The sequence below is a fragment of the Pan paniscus genome, chromosome 3, assembly GCF_029289425.2.
Source record: "Pan paniscus chromosome 3, NHGRI_mPanPan1-v2.0_pri, whole genome shotgun sequence".
Classification (NCBI taxonomy): domain Eukaryota; kingdom Metazoa; phylum Chordata; class Mammalia; order Primates; family Hominidae; genus Pan; species Pan paniscus.
Window position 1 is genome coordinate 185,850,808 of NC_073252.2, and position 21,573 is coordinate 185,872,380.

At 45.2% G+C, this 21,573-nt stretch overlaps 1 protein-coding gene across 2 annotated transcripts; it reads left to right on the plus strand.

Annotated features, from left to right (window-relative positions):
• The first annotated feature begins 8,875 nt into the window (after positions 1–8,875).
• On the plus strand, positions 8,876–19,574 carry TRIML1 (tripartite motif family like 1). 2 transcript variants are annotated; one of them, XM_055112093.2, is made up of 7 exons: positions 8,876–10,169; positions 11,577–11,859; positions 12,420–12,515; positions 14,113–14,343; positions 15,694–15,716; positions 15,892–15,989; positions 18,659–19,556. In XM_055112093.2, the coding sequence occupies exons 2-7, from the start codon at positions 11,743–11,745 to the stop codon at positions 19,207–19,209; spliced, it is 1,116 nt and encodes a 371-aa protein (XP_054968068.1). In that variant the 5' UTR covers positions 8,876–10,169; positions 11,577–11,742; the 3' UTR covers positions 19,210–19,556. The 2 variants fall into 2 exon arrangements, with proteins under 2 accessions (XP_054968068.1, XP_003823548.1); XM_003823500.5 differs by lacking the exon at positions 8,876–10,169 and having other exon boundaries at positions 11,240–11,859; positions 18,659–19,574.
• Positions 19,575–21,573: the final 1,999 nt, after the last annotated feature.

The window sequence follows — 21,573 nt, forward strand, 5'->3', positions numbered from 1 at the left end:
GGCTGGTCTCGAACACCTGACCTCAGGTGGTCTGCCTGCCTCGACCTCCCAAAATGCCCAGATTACAGGCGTGAGCCACCGTGCCTGGTCTTGCTGGCTCCTTTTGAAAGCCCTGTCATAAACTTACCTAGAAGTAAGCGCTCTCTTCTCTGGCCTTACCAACTGCGGCTACAAGTAATCAATGAGCATGGGAGGAGTGTCCCCAGGCAGCATCTGGCACCAATTATTATTGGATAGTTCAGGGGCCAGGGGAACCTCAGCCCATCCACTGCCAGGGACGGACTTGACAGGATCCTTGCCCAGCAAGCCTCCTTTTGGTCACAAAACTCAAGGAGTCTGGTTGCCAACCAAACTCCTTGAGTTCTGCATTTGTGGCTCATTCAGTTCTGTGGAAATGGCAGCATGGCTCTGTGGTTGATAGCCTGGACTCTGAAATAAGGCCACCTCTGGGCCGGGCGCAGTGGCTCACGCCTGTAATCCCAGCACTTTGGGAGGCTAAGGTGGGTGGATCACAAGGTCAGGAGTTCGAGACCAGCCTGACCAACATGGAGAAACTCCGTCTCTATTAAAAACAAAAAAAATCAGCCAGGCGTGGTGGTGGGCACCTGTAATCCCAGCTACTCAGGAGGCTGAGGCAGGAGAATCGCTGGAACCTGGGAGGCAGAGGTTGCAGTGAGCAGAGGTCGAGCCACTGCACTCCAGCCTGGGCAACAAAGGGAGACCCCCTCTCAAAAAAAAAAAAAAAAAAAAAAGGCCACCTCTGTGAATCTAAGAGAAGTCACATAACTAGAGTTTGTTTTCTCATCTGTAAATGGGGCAGGAACTCATGTCCACCTCACAGGGTCACGTGTTGAAAGTGTTCAGAATGGTGTCTGGCAAGAAGTGGTTGCCATTAGAACAACTAGTCTCGTTTCTTTCCGTTAAAGATCCTATTTTTTGCAGGGGGGTGAGAGGTAGAGTCTTATGGATAAATGTTAAGATTTCTGGGCCGGGCGCGGTGGCTCACACTTGTAATCCCAGCGCTTTGGGAGGCCAAGACAGGTGAATCACAAGGTCAGGAGTTCAAGACCAGCCTGGCCAAGATGGTGAAACCCCGTCTCTACTAAAAATACAAAAATTAGCCGGGCATGGTGGTGGGCACCTGTCATCCCAGCTACTCGGGAGGCTGAGGCAGGGAATTGCTTGAATCTGGGAAGAGGAAGTTGCAGTGAGCCGAGATCGCGCCACTGCCCTCCAGCCTGGGCGACAGAGAGAGATTGCCTCAAAAAAAAAAAAAAAAAAAAAAAAAGATTTCCCTAAGAAAAGCAAAAAGTGGACTTTCTCATTAAGGAAGTGGTGTGCACTTATAGTCCCAGCTACTTGGGAAGCTGAGGCAGGAGGACCACTTGAGCCCAGGAGTTCAAGGCCAGCCTGGGCAACATAGCAAGACTCTGTCTCTACAAAAACAAACAAACAAACAAACAAAAAAAAAAACAGATGAGGAAACAACGTGTATATACTTAAGCATCTGTTTCCCTATAAAATACTAGTTTAATGTGGGATGATTATTTATTTCCTAATATACTGGGTGTATTACACCACCTAGAACTTAAAAGGTTTTTAATAATTCCTGCAGAATTAAGTGATAGAAGCAAGCACAGAACAAGTGATCTTTGATCTCAAGGGTTTTTCTAAATTAATCTGCCATTATTCTTTACCAATATTAAATCCTATACACATGGTAGTAATTCAAATTATTTATCTCTAATAATCTCAAACCCCAGAATCTGCATTAGAATGAGGGAAGAAGTTAGACTATAACTCCTTTTTTTTTTTTGAGACGGTGTCTCACTCTTGTCACCCAGGCTGGAGTGCAATGGCATGATCTCGGCTCACTGCAACCTCTGCCTCCTAGGCTCAAGTGATTCTCCTGCCTCAGTCTCCCAAGTAGCTGGGATTACAGATGTCTGCCACCATGCCCGGCTAATTTTTCTATTTTTAGTAGAGATGGGGTTTCACCATGTTGGCCAGGCTGGTCTTGAACTCCTGACCTCAGGTGATCCACCCACCTCAGCCTCCCAAAGTGCTGGGATTACAGGCGTGAGCCACCACGCCTGGCCTTAGACTATAACTCCTAAATGTCAACCAAGTGTTTAAATTCTTATTTGTCTTATTTGTTTGAACTGCTTTTCAAAGTTTCCTGCCCAGGCTCCCCAACTTACACAATTTCTTTTTGACTTCTCCCCCATTTTTTTTAAATCTCTTTAAGAGACAAGTACATAAAGCACCCAGCAGAAAGCCTGAAACAAGGAAATTTTCTTCATTTAACGTTTATTAAAGCAAGGGGATGAACAATATAGCCTTTATTCTCCAGAAACAAAGCACCTCCCCCTAAGTCCTCAGGGAAGCTACGTAGATGGAAGCTCTAGAGAGCACCTCCCAGTGGCCAAGCTGGGCAACTGGTTGAGAGTGGCTGGGTTCCACACACCAGGAAACCTGTGCAGTTACAGTGCCCGGACCCTTCCCCACAGATATGGCCCCATGTCTTGCTGTGTAATGTTAAAGGCGAATATTGTCAAGCTGAATTGTGTCTTTAAATATTTCCGAGATAACAAGAGTATTGCGATTTTTGTTTGTTTGTAATATTTTGACTCACCGTCAATCAGATTATGCATTTTATTTCTGAAATATTCAGTGAGTTTTCTCACTCCTAAATAGTAGCTTATCTCTTCAGTTGAAATATGTGTTAGCCCGTGAAGGTCCAGATCGAATACCATTTCTCCCAGAAGTTTTTTCTAATTGTTCCAGCAAGAATGTCATGTTCCCGCCACTAAAATGCCAAGGCAGTTAATTAATTTAAATTCTACCACTCTCAGGGCACACGTCTTTTCATTTCGTAGATTTTTCTTCTTCTTTTGCACATATATCTTCTGCTCCCAAAGAAGAGAAATAATTTTTAGTCACTTTCAGCACTGAGCTCATTGCTCTCTGGATAATAGAGGCGCAATATCTATTCGTTAAATAAATAAAAGCTGCCATTGAAATTGCAAACTATTAAAAAAATTTATTCTATCACAGCTGAAACCAATCTTCAGAGACAATTTCATCCTTAAAGCTGAGGAAAATTGCTTCATTAATTGGCTTACTCCAAGTCACACCTCACATTTCTTAGCTCCTACTCTATTTCCAATATTTCTTCACTGAAAAAACTGCTGACAAATTATTTAGAAGGTATATGTGTGTGTGTGTGTGTGTCTGTGTGTGTATTTGGAGACAGGGTCTTGCTCTGTCACCCAGGGTGGAATGAAGTGACAATCATAGCTCACTGCAGCCTTGAATTCCTGAGCTCAAGAGATCCTCATACCTCAGCCTCCCAAGTAGCTGGGACTATAGGCACACATCACCACTCCTAGATATATATATATATATATATATATATATATATATATATATATATATATTTATATTTAGAGACAGGGTTTCTCTATGTTGCCCAGGGTGGTCTCAAACCCCTGCTTTCAAACTGTTCCCCCACTCTTCGTTTTATTTTTTAATTTTAATTTTTTTATTTTTTTTGAGATGGAGTCTCACTCTGTCGCCCAGGCTGGAGTGTAATGGCACGATTCCGCCTCCTGGGTTCAAGCGATTCTCCTGCCTCAGACTCCCAAGTAGCTGGGATTACAGATGCTCACCACCACGCCTGGCTAATTTAAAAAATATTTTTGGTAGAGGCAGGGTTTCTCCATGTTGGCCAGGCTGGTTTCGAACTCCTGACCTCAAGTGATCCCCCAAGTGATCCGCCCACCTTGGCCTCCCAAAGTTCTAGGATTATAGGTATGAGCCACCGTGCCTGGCCTCCCCAACTCAGTTTAGCACCTTCTCAATTTTTCCCTCCCCCTAGTCCCTGGCAACCACCCTTCTACTTTCTGCTTCTGAGTTTGACTATGTCAGGTAACTTGTAGAAGGGGAATCATGTGGTATTTGTTCTCTGTGCTTGACTTATTTCATTTAGTATAATGTCCTCAAGGTCCATCCATGCTGTAGCATATGACAGGCCTTCCTTTTCAAGACTGACTTGAATATGTACAGTATATTCAATAGAGTATATTCAATACAGTGTATTCAATATATGTATTGGTATGTATAGATCTCATTTTCTTTATCCATTCATTCCTCGAAGGACATTTAATTGTTTCCTCATCTCTGCTATTTTTTTAATTGTTTTGAGACGGGGTCTTACTCTGTTGCCCAGGCTGGATTGCAGTGGCACTATCACAGCTCACTGCAGCCTTGACATCTTGGGCTCAAATGATCCTCCCATCTCAGCTGGACTAAGGACCACAGGCATGGACCACTACGCCTGGCTAATTTAAAAAGAAATTTTTTTGTAGAGAAGGGTCTGGCTATGTTGCCCAGGCTGAATTCCTGCCCTCAAGCAATCCTCCTACCTTGACCTTCCAAAGTGCTGGGATTATGGCATGAGTCACCATGCCTGGTCCCTCATCTCATAGCAATTGCCCCTATTTTGGATTTCCACCAATGGGGTTCCAATTTCTTCACATCCTCCCCAACTTTTGTTGTCTGTTTTTTGTTTGTTTGTTGTTTTTTGATAATAGCCATGTAACAGGTGAGAGGTGCTCTCTTTGTGATTGTAGATTTGCATTTCCCTGATGATTAGTGATATTGAGCATCTTTTCATATACCTGTTAGCCTTTCTAGGTCTTCTTTGGAGAAATATCTAACTCTTTAGTCCATATTGTAATCTGGCTATTGGTTTTTTTGCTATTCAGTTATAGAAGTTCCTTATATATCTTGGGAATTAACCCCTTATCTGACATGTGATTTGCAAACGGAGTCAGCCCTCCATATCTATGGGATCTGCATCTGTTGATTCAATCAACCGTGGATCAAAAATATTTTTTAAAAAACTCATTATGGGGCCAGTCATGGTGGGTCACGCCTGTAATCCTAGCACTTTGGGAGGTGGAGGTGGGAGGTAGGCTTCAGGCCAGGAGCCTGAGGTCAGCCTGGGCAACATAGGAAGAACATATCTCTACAAATAAAATAAAATAAATAAAAATTATATGGGCATAGTGGTGTGCACTTGTTGTCCTAGCAACTCAAAAGGCTGAGGTGGGAGGATCACTGCAGCCCTGGGGGCTTGAAGCTACAATGAGCTATGATTGCACCACTGCATTCCAGCCTGGGTGACAAACTGAGACCCTGTCTCAAAAAAAAAAAAAAAAATTATGCTCCTTACCTTGTTTAAAATTTGTTCTTTCTAGCACTTATAACTACTTAATATATATCTGTTTTTGATCTTATGCCTCTCCTTACTAAAATATAAATTCCATGATGGTAGAGATTTTCCTTTATTTTTTCCTAATTTCTCATTTATAAAGAAAAAGCTGGGGTGTTCATGTTATTTGTATTTCTTTCACATGTATGTTTCTTTGATTTTCTGAAAATGTTATATAATATTTTATAATTTTATCACTCCTGTGCCTAAAATCTCTAGCAATTCCCATCGATTACAGAATGAATTTCAAAACTTGGCGTAACACAGAAGCCTATCGTGATTGGCTCTCTGCTCACCCTCACCTCCAGCCCGACTCCCACTTCGTCAGGTTCTGAACAGTCTGCCAAAACCTCTAAGTTTTCCATTTTTGAAGTTTTTTTGTATTTAGAATGTTAACTATTTGGATGCCACATGCAGAGTGTGGGGGAAAAAAAGCAAGAGCATTAAAAATACTTTAATACTTAAAAATAAATAATAAAAGTGAAAGTCTGCACATATAGGCTTTTTTGGGTCATTCTCTAAACAACACAGTATAACATCGATTTACATAGCATTTACATTGTATTAGGTATTACATGTAATCTAGAGATGATTTAAAGTATACAGGAGGATGTGCAGGGTTAATGCAAATATTATGTCATTTTCTTTCCGGGACTGGAGTATCCCTGAATTTTGGTATCTGCAGGAGGTCCTGGAATGAGTCTCCTGCAGACGCTGAGGGGCCACTGCATTTTCTTTCGTTCCGCAGAATATGCCTCTTCACGCTGTCGATCGTTTCCTCTGCTGTGCAGGAGCTTTTTGGCTTGATGTAGTTCCCTTTGTCTGTTGTTGCTTTTTTTGACCGTGCTTTTAGTGTCACAGTCATGAAATTCCATACTTCTTCTGTGCTTTCATCTACACAAATACATATGTCAACATCTATAGCATGACCTCTTATTTTTAGGAAAAATACATAAATAGTGGAATATAATTTTTATTATTTAGACAAACTATTTTTGAGGGCAAAAATTTATTTCCCCTTAATGTCATATAATGGATGTCATATCATGTTAATGTATGTAAATAGATCTGCTTTTTAAAAAATGTCTATGTAGTAAGATGAAGGGCTATTATTTTGGCCCGGTGTGATGGCTCACGCCTATAGTTTCAGTGCTTTGCGAGGCCATGACAGGCGGATCACTTGAGGTCAGGAGTTTGAGACCAGCCTGGCCAACGTGGTGAAACTCCATCTCTGCTAAAAATACAAAAATTAGCCAGGCATGGTGGTGCACACCTGTAATCCCCAGTTACTCGGGAGGCTGAGACATGATAATCGCTTGAGCCTGGGAGCCGGAGGTGGCAGTGAGCTGAGATCACGCCACTGCACTCCAGCCTGGGCGACAGAGCAAGATTCTGTCTCAAAAATAATAATAATAATAATAAAAGCTATTATTTTAAGTATACATTCAGGTAAGACTGCTCCATAATTTCAGAGTATATGTTTGACACCTGTTGCAAATTCTCTTTCCTAGAAATATATAAATAAGTTGAAAAAAGTAATAAAAAAGGAAAAATATGAGTAGAAATTCATACTTGGGAAAAAATAGACACACTCCCCCTGCCCACGCACACACACATATATCCTGTATTTATCTACCTGGAATATACTTTGGTATAAGTTGCTGGGTAGAGATCAACTGAATTTATTTTTCCAGATGACTCCCCGACTTTCCCTAAACTGTGTGTTGAGTAACCTATCTTTTCCAGACTGGCGTGAAATGACAGATACACAGAGGACCCTTGAACAACCTGGGTTTGAACTCCTCAACATGGACACTTATACACGGATTTTTCTCAATAAAAGTGACACCAAGAATGCCTGCCTCTCCTGCTCAGCCTTCCACTTCCTCTACCTGTCTGGCCTCTGCCACCCCTGAGACAGCGAGACCAGCCCTCCCACCCCCACCTCCTCCTCCTCAGCCTACTCAAAATGGTAACGACAAGGGTGAAGACCTTTATGAGGATCCGCTTCCACTTAGTGAATAGATTTTCTCGTAATAACATTTTCTTTTCTCTAGCTTATTTGATAAGAATAAAATAATACATGTAACACAAAAATATATTAATTGACTGTTTCTGTTATTGATAAGGCTTGGTCAACAGTAGACTATTAGTAGTTAATGTTCTGGGAAAGTTAAAGTGTATTTTTGACTGTGCAAGGGGTCAGCACCTGTAACCCCTGCATTGCTCAAGGGTCAATTGTATTTTTTTAATCTCGCTCTGTGCCCAGGCTGGAGTGCACCGGTGATCGTGTCTCACTGCTGGCTTCGTCTCCTGGGTTCAAGTGATTCTCGTGCCTCAGCGCCGAGTAGCTGGGATTACAGGCACCCGCCATCACGCCCGGCTAATTTTTGTATTTTTGTAGAGACAGGGTTTCACCGTATTGGCCAGGCTGGTCTTGAACTCCTGACCTCAGGTGATCCACCTGCCTCGGCCTCCCAAAGTGCTGGGATTACTGGGGTAAGCCACTGGGCCTGGCTAACTTTATTTTTAAAGCTAGGCTTTCAAGCAATGTATTTTTCAAATAAGCTCCCAACTAGTCCACTGCCTCATCAACAAATAAGCCCTTACTGTATCTATAAAGTTCCTTTTTTTCTGCATGTGCCAACCCTGATGGCATCTGGGTGATAGTTGTGACTGTGACCCTCTTGAAGCACCCCTAGCATCACCCTCTCAGGAGAGAAAGGCCAGAGAAGAAGCTACTTGAGTTGTTGATCTCAGAAGCCGTGTCTGGTAGTGTGATTGGGTCATATATTTTGGGAAGGCTGGTCTATTCTATGAATGCATTTCATCTATGAATTAAGCCCAAGCAAAATGTTGAGAAAGATGGTAAGGAAGTCTGCCTTCCCAAGAGTGAATGTGGTCAGTGATTTCAGATGCCTGTCACACCATCACTCCATAATGACAGCTGTCTGACTTCCTTCTCACAGCAATTGGACAATGTTCATTTTTTTTTTTTGAGATGGAGTCTTGCTCTGTCTCCCAGGCTGGAGTGCAGTGGAGCGATCTCGGCTCTCTGCAAGCTCCGCCTCCCGGGTTCACGCCATTCTCCTGCCTCAGTCTCCCTAGTAGCTGGGACTACAGGTTCCCACCACCACATCTGGCTAATTTTTTGTATTTTTTTAGTAGAGATGGGGTTTCACCGTGTTAGCCAGGATGGTCTCGATCTCCGGACCTCGTGATCCACCTGCCTTGGCCTCCCAAAATGCTGGGATTACAGGTGTGAGCCACCGCGCCTGGCCTGCAATGTTCATTTTATTGAGATAACTGGAAATTTTCACCCACTCACAAGTCAACAAGTGAGATGCAGTATAGTGTGTTGACAAAAGAGAAAGACTGGGAGGTAGGCGCTCCAGTTTCCTAGTCCTAATCTGGCGTATGTAGTAAGTGAGTATCAGGAGACGAATTTAATTTATTCAAGCGTCAGTTTTCCTCAGCATCTGTAGAAGGTAGTTGGACTATTATCTCTTGACTTCCAGCTAAATATAAGACTATGATTCCATAATAATATAGTTCCTGTATTCATTTATAACTCATTAACAGAAAAATCGAGCCATGTGCAAAGAATTCTTGTAGTCATCAATGAATAACACGTGGTTATTGTGTTACGATGCCTATAAAATAAAAAAAATTATCTGGAAGAGGGAAACGGGATAGAGCAGATCAGTGTGACTTGAACAGAGACTATGCCAGCCTCCCTATTCCAAATTGGAATACTGGCTCTGTGATGTGCTATAACTGTATTGTGAGGCTTATTCTAATGATTTTGGTAAATGTTAAAGACTCCTCCTGGGGTTGTGTTGAAATAACACACTGAATGGAGATGGTAGTTCATAAATTCTTTTTCTAGTGGTGGCAGTTAGTGTTATTGTAGTCTTTTTTTTTTTTTTTTGAGATGGAATCTTTCTCTGTCTCCCAAGCTGGAGTGCAGTGGCGGGATCTTGGCTCACTGCAACCTCCACCTCTTGGGTTCAAGTGATTCTCCTGCCTCAGCCTCCCAAGTAGCTGGGATTACAGGTGTGCAACACCACGCCCAGCTAATTTTACTTTTTTTTTTTTTTTTTGAGACAGAGTTTTGCTTTTGTTTCCCAGGCTGGAGTGCAATGGCGTGATCTCGCCTCAGCGCAACCTCCACCTCCTGGGTTCAAGCAATTCTTCTGTCTCAGCCTCCTGACTAGCTGGGATTACAGGCATGTACCACCACGCCCGGCTAATTTTGTATTTTTAGTAGAGATGGAGTTTCTCCATGTTGGCCAGGCTGGTCTCGAACTCCCGACCTCAAGTGATCTGCCTGCCTCAGCCTCCCAAAGTGCTGGGATTACAGGCATGAGCCACTGCACCCGGCCTAATTTTCATATTTTTAGTAGAGACGGAGTTTCACCATGTTGGCCAGGCTGGTCTTAAACTCCTGACCTCAAGTGATCCACCCACCTCGGCCTCCCAAACTGCTGGGATTACAGATGTGAGCAACCGCGCCCCGCCAACCTTTTTTTTTTTTTTTTTAAGACTCTTACTTAAGACTAACTCATAGCAATATTCTGAAGCTGTGACAAGTTAGGATCCTGGAGGCTATCTGGGTAGAGGTTTCATGATGCCACCCTGATGCCACCTCTCTTCCTCTTTGCAGTAGTATAACTCTTTGCTCTGTTATTTTTTCGTAGCTTAAATTCTCATCCTAGCAATTCACGTATGCTTTACAAGCGATGTATAGGATTAAAACATTTTGAATTAATGATTTCAGAAAGGTGAGTTTTGACTAGGAGAAAGGAAGGTGGAGGAAAAAACATTCTCAGCCAGAAAACTTCTTTTTCCCAAAGTTCGAGATAAGAAAACATCCAACATCCTGTTGGAGGTAAGTGGGAGAGAAGTAGCAGTTGGAGCCTTGAAAGTCAGAAACCCACGAACGGAACAGCCTGAGTAATGGACCCGACCCGTGGAAGGCTGCCCAGCTGGAGAGTGAGGGGACGGAGACAGAAATGTGGCGTGATGAGTGCGTGGGAAGGTCAAACTCGCTGGCCTTTGAGGAAGAGCTTTTGAGGTGCAACTTCCTGGCATGCAGTGAGCAGAAGGCAGGCCAGGACAGGAGCTGACTCCCGAGCAGGGGACACAGTGAATTTGTGGCGTTTGTTACCAATCTCGGAGTTCACGGTGCACAGTCTCCACACTAGGCATTTACTTTTTCATATGTCCGAAAAAATGTCTGCACACTTCATTTCTGTCCAGTAAGAACGGATAGAGAATCAGGGATTTGAAGGGGCCTAGTTTGGAAATTTTCAATGGGTGAAAATAAGTGAGCAAAATTACATTTATACTAAAATATAATTCTTTCCATCCGCTCCATAGTGGGATAGCCTCTTGAGGCAACTTCCAATTAGAATGTCATTTTAGATGCTTTCCAAGATGGCAGATGGGTGAGTACTAGGGTGTGCAGGGAAGAACAATAAACAGCTCTGGCGATCCATCGTGCATCTAACACCAAGGAATACTTCAGTGGAAGAGCTCTCATTTTGTTGGGATGAATAAAATTAAATAAAAGTACACAGTACCCAATAAAGGAACAAAAGCTTAGGCTTTGGTCAAGCAGAACAAAAGGGGCTAATGAGGAAAGGACTATGTATTACAGTTTTCTTCTCTCAGTTCTCAACTAGGTTTTATTAGTGGAGTTCCCAAAAGATTTGGACCAAATTTCCAATTCAGATATTATTAGAGATCATCAAAACTCAAATCTCTTTACTGGTTTACACCAAATCACCCAAGCTTCCAGCCTAAAACCCACATGCTCGCATGGTTCCACAGTGCTGTTTATGTACAATAACCAATTCTCAAAATGGTAATCCTGTTAGAAGCCAGAATCCTCAGCCTCTAGCATGTGTGCTTTTCACAGAGATAAGTCTCAAAGTTTGGGGTTGGTGAGGAGCCCAGTGTACAGGAGTTCCACATTAAGTCATAATTGGCTTTGTGTTGGACAGTGTATGTCAGCTGGTGAAATCAGGCACAGAAGAGATAAGGGTTTCTTGTCATAACAACATAGCAACAGGTCACCCGCGTGTTACTCAAAACTGTAGGACCACAGTGAGGGCTTTGCTAATCCCAGAACAGAGGTGTAACCTGGCCGCATATCCAGCCTCGAGAAAATGTCTACAGCAGATCTGATGGAGAACCTCAGGGAGGAACTCACCTGTTTCATCTGCTTAGACTATTTCAGCAGCCCAGTGACCACCGAGTGTGGGCACAGCTTTTGTCTGGTGTGTCTCCTCAGGAGCTGGGAGGAACATAACACACCTTTATCTTGTCCTGAGTGCTGGAGGACCTTGGAGGGCCCGCATTTCCAGTCAAATGAGCGTCTGGGGAGGCTGGCCAGCATCGCCAGGCAGCTCCGGTCCCAGGTGCTGCAGAGCGAGGATGAGCAGGGCAGCTACGGGAGGATGCCCACCACTGCCAAGGCGCTCTCCGATGACGAGCAGGGTGGAAGCGCCTTCGTAGCCCAGAGCCACGGTGCAAACAGAGTGCATCTCTCCAGCGAGGCTGAGGAGCATCACAGAGTAAGACAGCTGCTCAGCATGAACCCCACGACTCATCGCAGCTAACTCTGTTAGCTTTCCTGACGTTTCCTAACGTCCTCTGTGGGGGACAGTCACGAGGGCCCATCTGAGCACCACATCACAAACTGGCGTGGGTCCAGTTTACATCCTTTTTTTTCCCTTTTTTTTTTTTGAGACAGAGTTTTGCTCTGTTGCCCAGGCTGGAGTGCAGCAGTGCGATCTCAGTCACTGCAACCTCCGCTTCCCGGGTTCACGCCATTCTCCTGCCTCAGCCTCCCCAGTAGCTGGGACTACAGTCACCCACCACCACGCCCGGCTAATTTTTTGTATTTTTAATAGAGACGGGGTTTCACCATGTTGGCCAGGCTGGTCTTGAACTCCTGACCTCAGGTGATCCGCCTGCCTCGGCCTCCCAAAGTGCTGGGATTACAGGCGTGAGGCACCGCACCCAGCCTGCCCTTTGTTTTAGAGGCCTAGGACTGTGCAGTTACTGGTCTTCAAAGCCCCTTCATGACCTGGGACTCTGCTCATTTGCCAGAAAGGGTTTGTTTCTATTGCAGGAGAAACTCCAGGAAATCCTGAATCTTTTGCGTGTAAGGAGAAAGGAAGCTCAGGCTGTACTAACCCATGAGAAGGAGAGAGTGAAACTGTGCCAGGTCGGTGTCTGTCTGACTTTTGCTGCTTGTATATGACCCCATGAGGGGGACTAAAGGGAAATTTAGTGAAATATCAGGAAAAAAAAAAAGACAAATTTTTCCAGTCTCACCTCTAAAATATGCAGTTTCCTTGCATTGGGCTGCCTTCTTCTGAGCGTCCTCGTGGGAGTCTCAAGGCTCAGCTGCAATTCACCCCCTCTAGGAGCCTCCTTTGCGTAACTAGACAACGCTGTGGCTTCCTCTATGATGGCTCTGGTAGAATTATTTAAAACACAAGTGATACTTATAGACATGTAACATGAGACGGAAAGCGATTTTAAAAAGAAATATCTCAAAAACATGGAGGGGAAAATGCAAATTAAAAAAAATAAAGAGACAGAGATATAAAAGCAAAATAGTGGTTTAAATTATACCTGACAAGTCCTCAAGGTTGGTCACGGACTTGGATTTGAGCTCTCCAGCAGTCAAAGCAAAGGACTAAATATCAAATTATATATTTTTTAAAACCATGTATCTGATTCTCCCAATAGACTTTGAATTCTGTTTTTTTTTTTTTTTTGGAGATGGAGTCTCCCTCTGTCGCCCAGGCTGGAGCGCAGTGGCGCGATCCCGGCTCACTGCAACCTCCACCTCCCGGGTTCAAGTGATTCTCCTGCCTCAGCCTTCTGAGTAGCTGGGATTACAGACGTGTGCCACCATGCCCAGCTAATTTTGTATATTTGTGGAGATGGGGTTTTACCATGTTAGCCAGGCTGATCTCAAACTCCCGACCTCAGGTAATCCATCTGTCTTGGTCTCCCAAAGTGCTGGGATTACAGGTGTGAGCCACCGTGCTTGGCCATAGACTTTGAATTCTTAAGTGAGAGTATTTGCCATGTATATTTCTGTTCCTTTTTGGTTATCTGACACCTACTTTCATTGAATAAATATTTGTTGAATAAATGAACACACATTTTTTCATAATTTTTCTTAATTTTGTTTTATTTGTATCATAGTCCTGATCACTACCTGTCATATTTCTTACTCATTTTTGGTTTTCTCCACTAGAACGACCGCCTCCTGGGAATGGAGATTTTGGTTTTGTTTACTATTGTATCTATAGCACACATACCTGGAAAACATCAACCTCTACACCCAGCGCATCAATAGATTAAATGTGTTATATGTTGGATTTCAGGAATTGTTGCCATGAAACTCTAGGACTTGGCCAGGCATGGTGGCTCACACCTGTAATCCCAGCACTTTGGGAGGCTGAGGAGGGTGGGTCACCCGGTCAAGAGACTTGAGACAATCCTGACCAACATGGTGAAACCCCATCTTTACTAAAAATACAAAAATTAGCTGGGCATGGTGGCACACGCCTAGACTATAGTCCCAGCTACTCAGGAGGCTGAGGCAGGAGAATCATTTGAACCCAGGAGGCAGAGGTTGCAGTGAGCCGAGATTGCGCCACTGCACTCCAGCCTGGGGACAGAGTGAGACTCCATCTCAAAAAAAAAAAAAAAAGAAACTCTAGGACTTGTAAGGATTAAAAATCTACAGACAAGGGCATTTCTCTTACTAACTTTATCTCGTGTGTGTGTGTGTGTTTTGGCAGGAAGAAACAAAGACTTGTAAACAGGTTGTTGTGTCAGAATACATGAAAATGCACCAGTTCCTGAAGGAAGAGGAGCAGCTGCAACTCCAGCTACTAGAACAGGAAGAGAGAGAGAACATGAGGAAGCTGAGGAACAATGAGATCAAACTGACCCAGCAAATCAGAAGCCTAAGCAAAATGATTGGGCAGATTGAGTCCTCAAGTCAAAGCTCGGCTTTCGAATCTCTTGAGGTGAGAATAACATTCATGAGAGTAATGGGAAAAATTATAGTAACTCATAGTACTTCAAGCCATAGGAAATAATGTTTTCTTTATTCATCTTAAAAACTAAGTTCTGGTCCAAAAGTAGTTTTCCTAAAGAATTGACATTCTGTATGTCAATAAAGCCTTATAGAAGAGAGAGAGAGAGAGAGAAAAAAAATCCAGAGGAATAACTATCCCAAACAAGCCTGAGAGTGGCTTCAATTTCTTCTGTACCTGCCTCTCTGCAACCTCAGCTTTAATTTTTTTTTCTAGTTTATTAATGTGTATTTACTATGTGCTGGGCACATTAAATTTAATCTTCACAAAGACCTGATGAAAATAAGTACCATTATGATATGAACTCTAGGTCTAGATGACTGTCATCTACAGGATGGGTTAATAGCAGCACTGATTTAATTATTCATACCTGTGGTACTAGCGAGATCTGCCTGCCTGATAGTTAACAGACAGGAGAGCCCTCCTGTTCCGTGCAGGGAGCTCCTATTTCTCACCACCTTTGGTCTACTGCCCTTCTAGGCTGCTGCATTCTTCAGGATCTTTTTTTTTTTTTTTTGAGACAGAGTCTCGCACTGTCGCCCAGGCTGGAGTGCAGTGGTGCAATCTTGGCTCACTGCAATCTATGCCTCCTGGGTTCAAGCAATTCTCTTGCCTCAGCCTCCCAAGTAGCTGGGATTACAGGCGTGCACCACCATGCCCAGCTAAGTTTTGTATTTTTAGTAGAGACGGGGTTTCACAATGTTGGCCAGGATGGTCTCTATCTTTTGACCTTGTGATCCATCCACCTTGGCCTCCCAAAGGGCTGGGATTACAGGCGAGAGCCACCGGCACCCGGCCATGGACTTTCTTAAACATAAGCCATGTGATCCAACTCCAGCTTCAGGTCTGTTTTGTAGACTGGTTCCACAGAATGCTACTATTTAATTTAGTGTCTTCCAAACACACCACCCCGACCTGACACAGGCTTGGTTAGCCTCAGTTGTCACCAGCCCATTTTCCTTTGTTATCTCTGCCTCTCACTGGATGATCGAGACTAACAGGTTGGCTTGTTTGCAGAACAGGTTCCCTGGACAAGGTGATGATACGAGAAAAAGAAAAGGACAAAGTATTCTCTAGTCATTGTGAGAAACACCTTGTGTTCACCACAGCACATCCCTGGAAGAAACTGGGGATGCTTTTCTCTGCTCTATGTGCTCCCACTCATGGTGTGCTTCATGGGAAGCAGATTCTGTGAGCTTTGCAAGGACTGTATGCAAAATGAATTTCGTCTGTGTTATGATCAAAGCGCACCATGCTAACTTCTTTCTTTTTTACCCTTAGGAAGTGAGAGGAGCCCTGGAAAGGTAGGCTTTCATTCTGTGTTCAGTTGCGCAAGCTGCGGGGGAGTGGTGCTGATGGACAGTTTTGAGTGGGGATAGGAGGTCTGCGCTGTTGCTGGGGGAGAAATGAGGTGGCCTCTCCAGCTGGAGCAGGTCACGCGGTCTGTGCTGAGGAGTGAACCTCTCTGCTCTCTTGCAGGAGCGAGCCACTCTTGCTTCAGTGTCCAGAGGCCACCACCACAGAGCTGAGTCTGTGCCGCATCACGGGAATGAAGGAGATGCTAAGAAAATTCAGCAGTAAGTCAGCCTGATTTGTTACCCCTCCGGGGCTCGTAGAATTAACTTCAGCAAACGTTCTTCCAGTGTCAGACATTCACGATCCGACACGAGGCTCCTGGTTAAGGAATCCGGGCCAGCACGGAACACCAGGGAGGGCTGGGGCCACAGACCGTCTCTGAGCGTGAGCAGAGAGAAGCAGTGAGACTTGACTCAGGCTTTATCTGGCTTTGTTTTCTGTCTAAAGGGTCCTTTTTTTTTTTTTTTTTTTGAGACGGAGTCTCGCTGTGTCGCCCAGGCTGGAGTGCAGGGGCGCGATCTTGGCTCACTGCAAGCTCCGCCTCCCGGGTTCTGGCCATTCTCCTGCCTCAGCCTCCCGAGTAGCTGGGACTACAGGCGCCCACCACCATGCCCAGCTAATTTTTTGTATTTTTTAGTAGAGACGAGGTTTCACTGTGTTAGCCAGGATGCTCTCTATCTCCTCACCTCGTGATCCGCCCGCCTCGGCCTCCCAAAGTGCTGGGATCACAGGCGTGAGCCACCGCGCCCGACCAATCCTGGTCCTTTCTTTGTTGGTTTTGTCATTGTCTTTTCCATCCCCCCTTGCACGTGCAGACACGCCCCCCTCATGTAGGGGCGTCTACATTTCTAGCTCTGATCCCGTTAGGATAAAAGCTGACTTAAATTCTAAAATCCCAGTGAGGGCGCATTCAACGAACTGTCCTTGTAGAATGCTCCAGATGTTTAGTCTGGCCAACACCGAGAGACGTCAGGATTAGTTCTCAGCTTTTATGTTGTGGACAGTCTGACCTTCAGAGGAAGAGGCCTAATGAGCTTTGAACTCCAGAGTGCTGAATAAAGCCCTGCCACGGGCCCTGGCACTATGCTACTGGGCTCTGCGCTTACTTACAATGATAGTAAGGCAGATTTTGCCTTTGCTTTTGTAGAATTTTCAATGAAATTGAGGAGGAAGGCATTAATCACACAGATAATTAGTTATGGTGGGATCTGGTCTATAAATAAAAGTATGAAATGGTATGATTGGGGCCAGGTGCGGTGGCTCACGCTTGTAATCCCAGCACTTTGGGAGGCCAAGGCGGGCAGATCACTTGAGGTCAGGAGTTCGAGACCAGCCTGGCCAACATGGTGAAACCGCGTCTCTGCTAAAAATACAAAAAAAAATTAGCTGGGAGTGATGGTGGGCACCTGTAATCCCAGCTACTCGGGAGGCCGAGGCAGGAGAATCACTTGAACCCAGGAGGTGGAGGTTGCAGTGAGCAGAGATGGTGCCATTGCATTCCAGCCTGGTTGACAAGAGAGAAACTGTCTCAAAAAAATAAAATAAAATCAGAAATGGAATGATTGGGGCACCTGATCTTGTCTGGACAGTGAGTGGAAGTTGGAGTCCTCAGCCAGGCATGGTGGCTCATGCCTGTAATCCCAGCACTTTGGGAGACTGAGGTGGGTGGATCACCCGAGGTCGGGAGTTTGAGACCAGCCTGGCCAGCATGATGAAACCCCATCTCTACTAAAAATACAAAAAACTAGCCGGGCGTGGTGGCGGACACGACTACTACTCGGCAGGCTGAGGCAGGAGAATCACTTGAACCTGGGAGACGAGGTTGCAGTGAGTCAAGATCGCGTCATTGCAGTCCAGGCTGGGCAACAAGAGCAAAACTGTCTCAGGAAAAAATAAAAAAATAAAAGGAGGCCCCGTATGTGACTGTCGGTTCACAGAGTATGTGTGCTTCATCACATGGTCCCTGGGTGCTGCACTGAACTCACAGGAAGCTGCATTTGTCATGACATCATGAAAAAGGCTGATTAGGGATTGTGATTTGTGATTTGAACACTCAGTAACCGTGTAATCTTGGTGAAGTTTCCTAACCTTCCTGAACCTGTTTTCTTTTTTGTAAAAATTATAGAAAAGAATGCTTGCAGTGATTAAATGAGATAATGTACAGAAAATGTTTGGCACATTAGAAGTTCAGCCAAAGATAAGTGCTATTTTCTCTCCCACCCAAACTGAAGAACCAGAACCTCCCATGGCTAATATGATGCGAACAACCAAGGGTGTCCCTATGTGGACGCACAGCTCGGAGCTCTAAAGATGTCCTGTGAACAGAGCGACGCCCATTCCACCCACAGGGATTCTCCTCCCCACCTCAGGCAGGCTAAAGCTCCTTCTCCACATGGCTCTTCTCTCTGTCTCCATTTAGAGCTTCATGCTATGTGTTGTGGAACAGTCAAAGAAGAGCTCAGAAATTTTGTTCTCAACCAAATACTGTTTTTTTCTGAGACTGAGTCTTGCTCTGTCGCCCAGGCTGGAGTGCAGTGGTATAATCTTGGCTCACTGCAACCTCCACCTCCTGGGTTCAAGCAATTCTCGTGCCTCAGCCTCCTGAGTAGTTCGGATTACAAGCACGCGCCACCATGCCTGGCTATGTTTTGTATTTTTAGTAGAGACGGGGTTTCACCATGTTGCCCAGGCTGGTCTTGAACTCCTGACCTTGTGATCTGCCTGCCTCACCCTCCCAAAGTGCTGCATTACAGGCGCGAGCCATCACGCCCAGCCCCAAATTACATTTAAAAAACCAGGACTAAATACTAAGAATTCAATGGAAATCTCACATACGTAAGAGGTTTTTCAAGCATGCCCAAGGGAAATCTCTTCTTTCCTCCTCTTGCAGCGGAGATAACGCTGGACCCAGCCACAGCTAATGCCTATCTCGTGTTGTCGGAGGATCTGAAGAGTGTGAAATATGGGGGAAGCAGACAGCAGCTACCCGACAACCCGGAAAGATTTGACCAGTCTGCGACTGTGCTGGGTGCTCAGATCTTCACCAGTGGGAGACACTACTGGGAGGTGGAGGTGGGAAACAAGACCGAGTGGGAAGTGGGCATCTGCAAGGACTCTGTGAGCAGAAAGGGGAATCTCCCCAAGCCACCTGGGGACCTGTTCTCACTAATAGGTTTAAAAATCGGAGATGATTACAGCCTCTGGGTCTCGTCACCTTTGAAAGGTCAGCACGTCAGAGAGCCTGTGTGTAAGGTTGGTGTCTTCCTGGACTATGAATATGGACATGTAGCATTCTACAACGGGACGGATGAATCCCTCATCTACAGCTTCCCGCCGGCTTCTTTCCAAGAGGCCCTCAGGCCTATCTTTTCCCCCTGCCTCCCAAATGAGGGGACAAACACAGACCCTCTCACCATCTGCTCACTGAATAGCCACGTCTGAGGGGCGTGCCCTGAGCCGTCACAGCGGGCGATGTCTGAGACCAAGACATAACTATTAAGACGATGAAGGCATCGACAGTATTAATGTCAGGTGATCTGAAATAAACTCCCGTACCCCCACCCCACCCCCAAGAGTTTCCATTAACTTGATCCCATTATGAACAGCCACATTACACAATCAACTTCAACCCCAATAGAAGAGAGCTGATCATATTCTGTGTCTTTGAGTAAATGTATTCTCTGGGCTACCCCATGTGTGTGCTGGTCACTCAAATATTGAGCCCCTATTACCATGAATCCTACTGCCATAGGTCAGATTTTATAAATATATGTCACTTTTTCAAGTGTATTTAATTATTTGACTCTGAAAAACTGTGCTGCTCGAATGTGTCTTTGTCCTCCATGCAGAGCTCCGCATGCTGGGGCAACGCAAATCCATCTGGGGAAACTGAGGCATGGGCACATCTTTCCAGGGTGTGTGAGAGGGCTCAGGTCTCATCCTTCTCCCAAAAGCCATTTTCCTTCCCATCCCATGAGCCTGCAGTGTTTGTACTCAGGAAGGCTTATATGTTCAGAACACTGCAAATATTTGTGTGAATGTCGTCATACCATTCATGCTTCCATAATCACAACAGGCTGGAACCTTCCATTAATACATTAAAAGGTGACAGAGCAAAGTGTCTATTCAGTAAATGTATCATGACACAGGATGCCAAGCGACTATATTGCATTGTATATAAGGTTCTTTTCGGTGCTTTTGTGGTTTGCTGTAAGCAGAAGGCTTTCAATCTCCGGAAGGCCAAAGAGCCTACCCTCTTCTTATCTCAAAACGTCAGGGTTGGCCGGATGCGGTGGCTCATGCCTGTAATCCCAGCACTTTGGGAGGCCGAGGTGGGTGGATTACCTGAGGTTGGGAGTTTGAGACCAGCCTGACCAACATGGAGAAACCCCTTCTCTACTAAAAATACAAAAATTAGCTGGGCATGATGGCACATGCCTGTAATCTCAACTACTCGGGAGGCTGAGGCAGCAGAATTGCTTGAACCCGGGCGGCAGAGGTTGCAGTGAGCGGAGATCATTCCATTGCACTCCACCCTGGGCAACAAGAGTGAAACTCCATCTCAAAAAAAAAGAAGTCAGGTTTTGTGAGGAAGCGGTGGTGGCTGAGGGGAGCTCTTTTGGCTGGTGGTCTGCATTAGGCTCGCTGTCTTTAGTGATCTATCCCTGCAGGTGTTTGTTTGTTTGTTTTAAGATGCAATCTCGCTCTGTCACCCAGGCTGGAGTGCAATGGAGCAATCGCAGCTCACTGCAACCTCCGCCTCCGGGGTTCAAGCAATTCTCCTGCCTCAACTTCCCAAGTAGCTGGGATTACAGGCACTTGCCATCATTCCCGGCTAGTTTTTATGTTTTTGTAGAAACAGGGTTTCACCATTTTGGCCAGGCTGGTCTTGAACCCCTGACCTCAGGTGATCTGCCCATCTTGGCCTCCCAGAGTGCTAGGATTACAGGTGTGAGCCACCGTGCCCAGGCTTTTTTTTTTTTTTTTTTTTTTTTTGAGACGGAGTAGTCTTGCTCTGTCACCCAGGCTGGAGTGCAGTGGCGCGATCTCAGCTCACTGCAAGTTCTGCCTCCTGGGTTCACGCCATTCTCCTGCCTCAGCCTCCTGAGTAGCTGGGACTAAAGGCGCCCGCCATCACGCCCGGCTAAGTTTTTGTATTTTTTGTTTTAGTAGAGACGGGGTTTCACCGTGTTAACCAGGATGGTCTTGATCTCCTGACCTCGTGATCCACCCGCCTCCACCTCCCAAAGTGCTGGGATTCCAGGCGTGAGCCCCCACGCCCGACCCAGCCTTTGTTTTTTAATGGAATGTTCCCTTGCTGGTACTGCAGAATGTCCCCGGTCAGATCACAGAGGGTATCCCTTTACCTCCTCTCATCTCTCAGATAAGCCATTGTCCTAAGGCAGGCAAGACAGTGGATACGATTTAACCACCACTCCAGACTGTGTAATTACTAAGATGTTTAGGAAAAATGTTTATCAGAGTTTTGTCTGTAAATTGGAGACTCGGTTGGAAAGAAATTAATAATTCAACCTGTTAATCAGCACACAAGGCCTTAAAAAGAGGTCTGTGAAATAAGAGGGTTTACTGTAGGGTGCGTTTATCCTTCTCACCCATCTGAATCTGCTTTCTCTTGCCACTCTATACGTTTCAATCTTGTATCCTCGAAGGCAGGGGAGCAAAGAAGAAGCAGGCTCAAGAGTCTGGGAAATGCTGTCTCCTGTGCTTTGCATTCACCATTTAATTCCCACCCTGAATTCAGCATTTAATTCCCACCTTGACATCACGCACAATCAGAGTTTGAGA

Excerpts from the sequence above, each read along its gene's own strand:
- TRIML1 (XM_003823500.5), top strand. The coding sequence starts at position 11,452 with ATGTCTACAGCAGATCTGATGGAGAACCTCAGGGAGGAACTCACCTGT. Across the intron at positions 12,516-14,112 it reads AGAGAGTGAAACTGTGCCAG|GAAGAAACAAAGACTTGTAA; the intron begins GTCGGTGTCTGT and ends GTGTTTTGGCAG. Across the intron at positions 15,717-15,891 it reads GTGAGAGGAGCCCTGGAAAG|GAGCGAGCCACTCTTGCTTC; the intron begins GTAGGCTTTCAT and ends GCTCTCTTGCAG.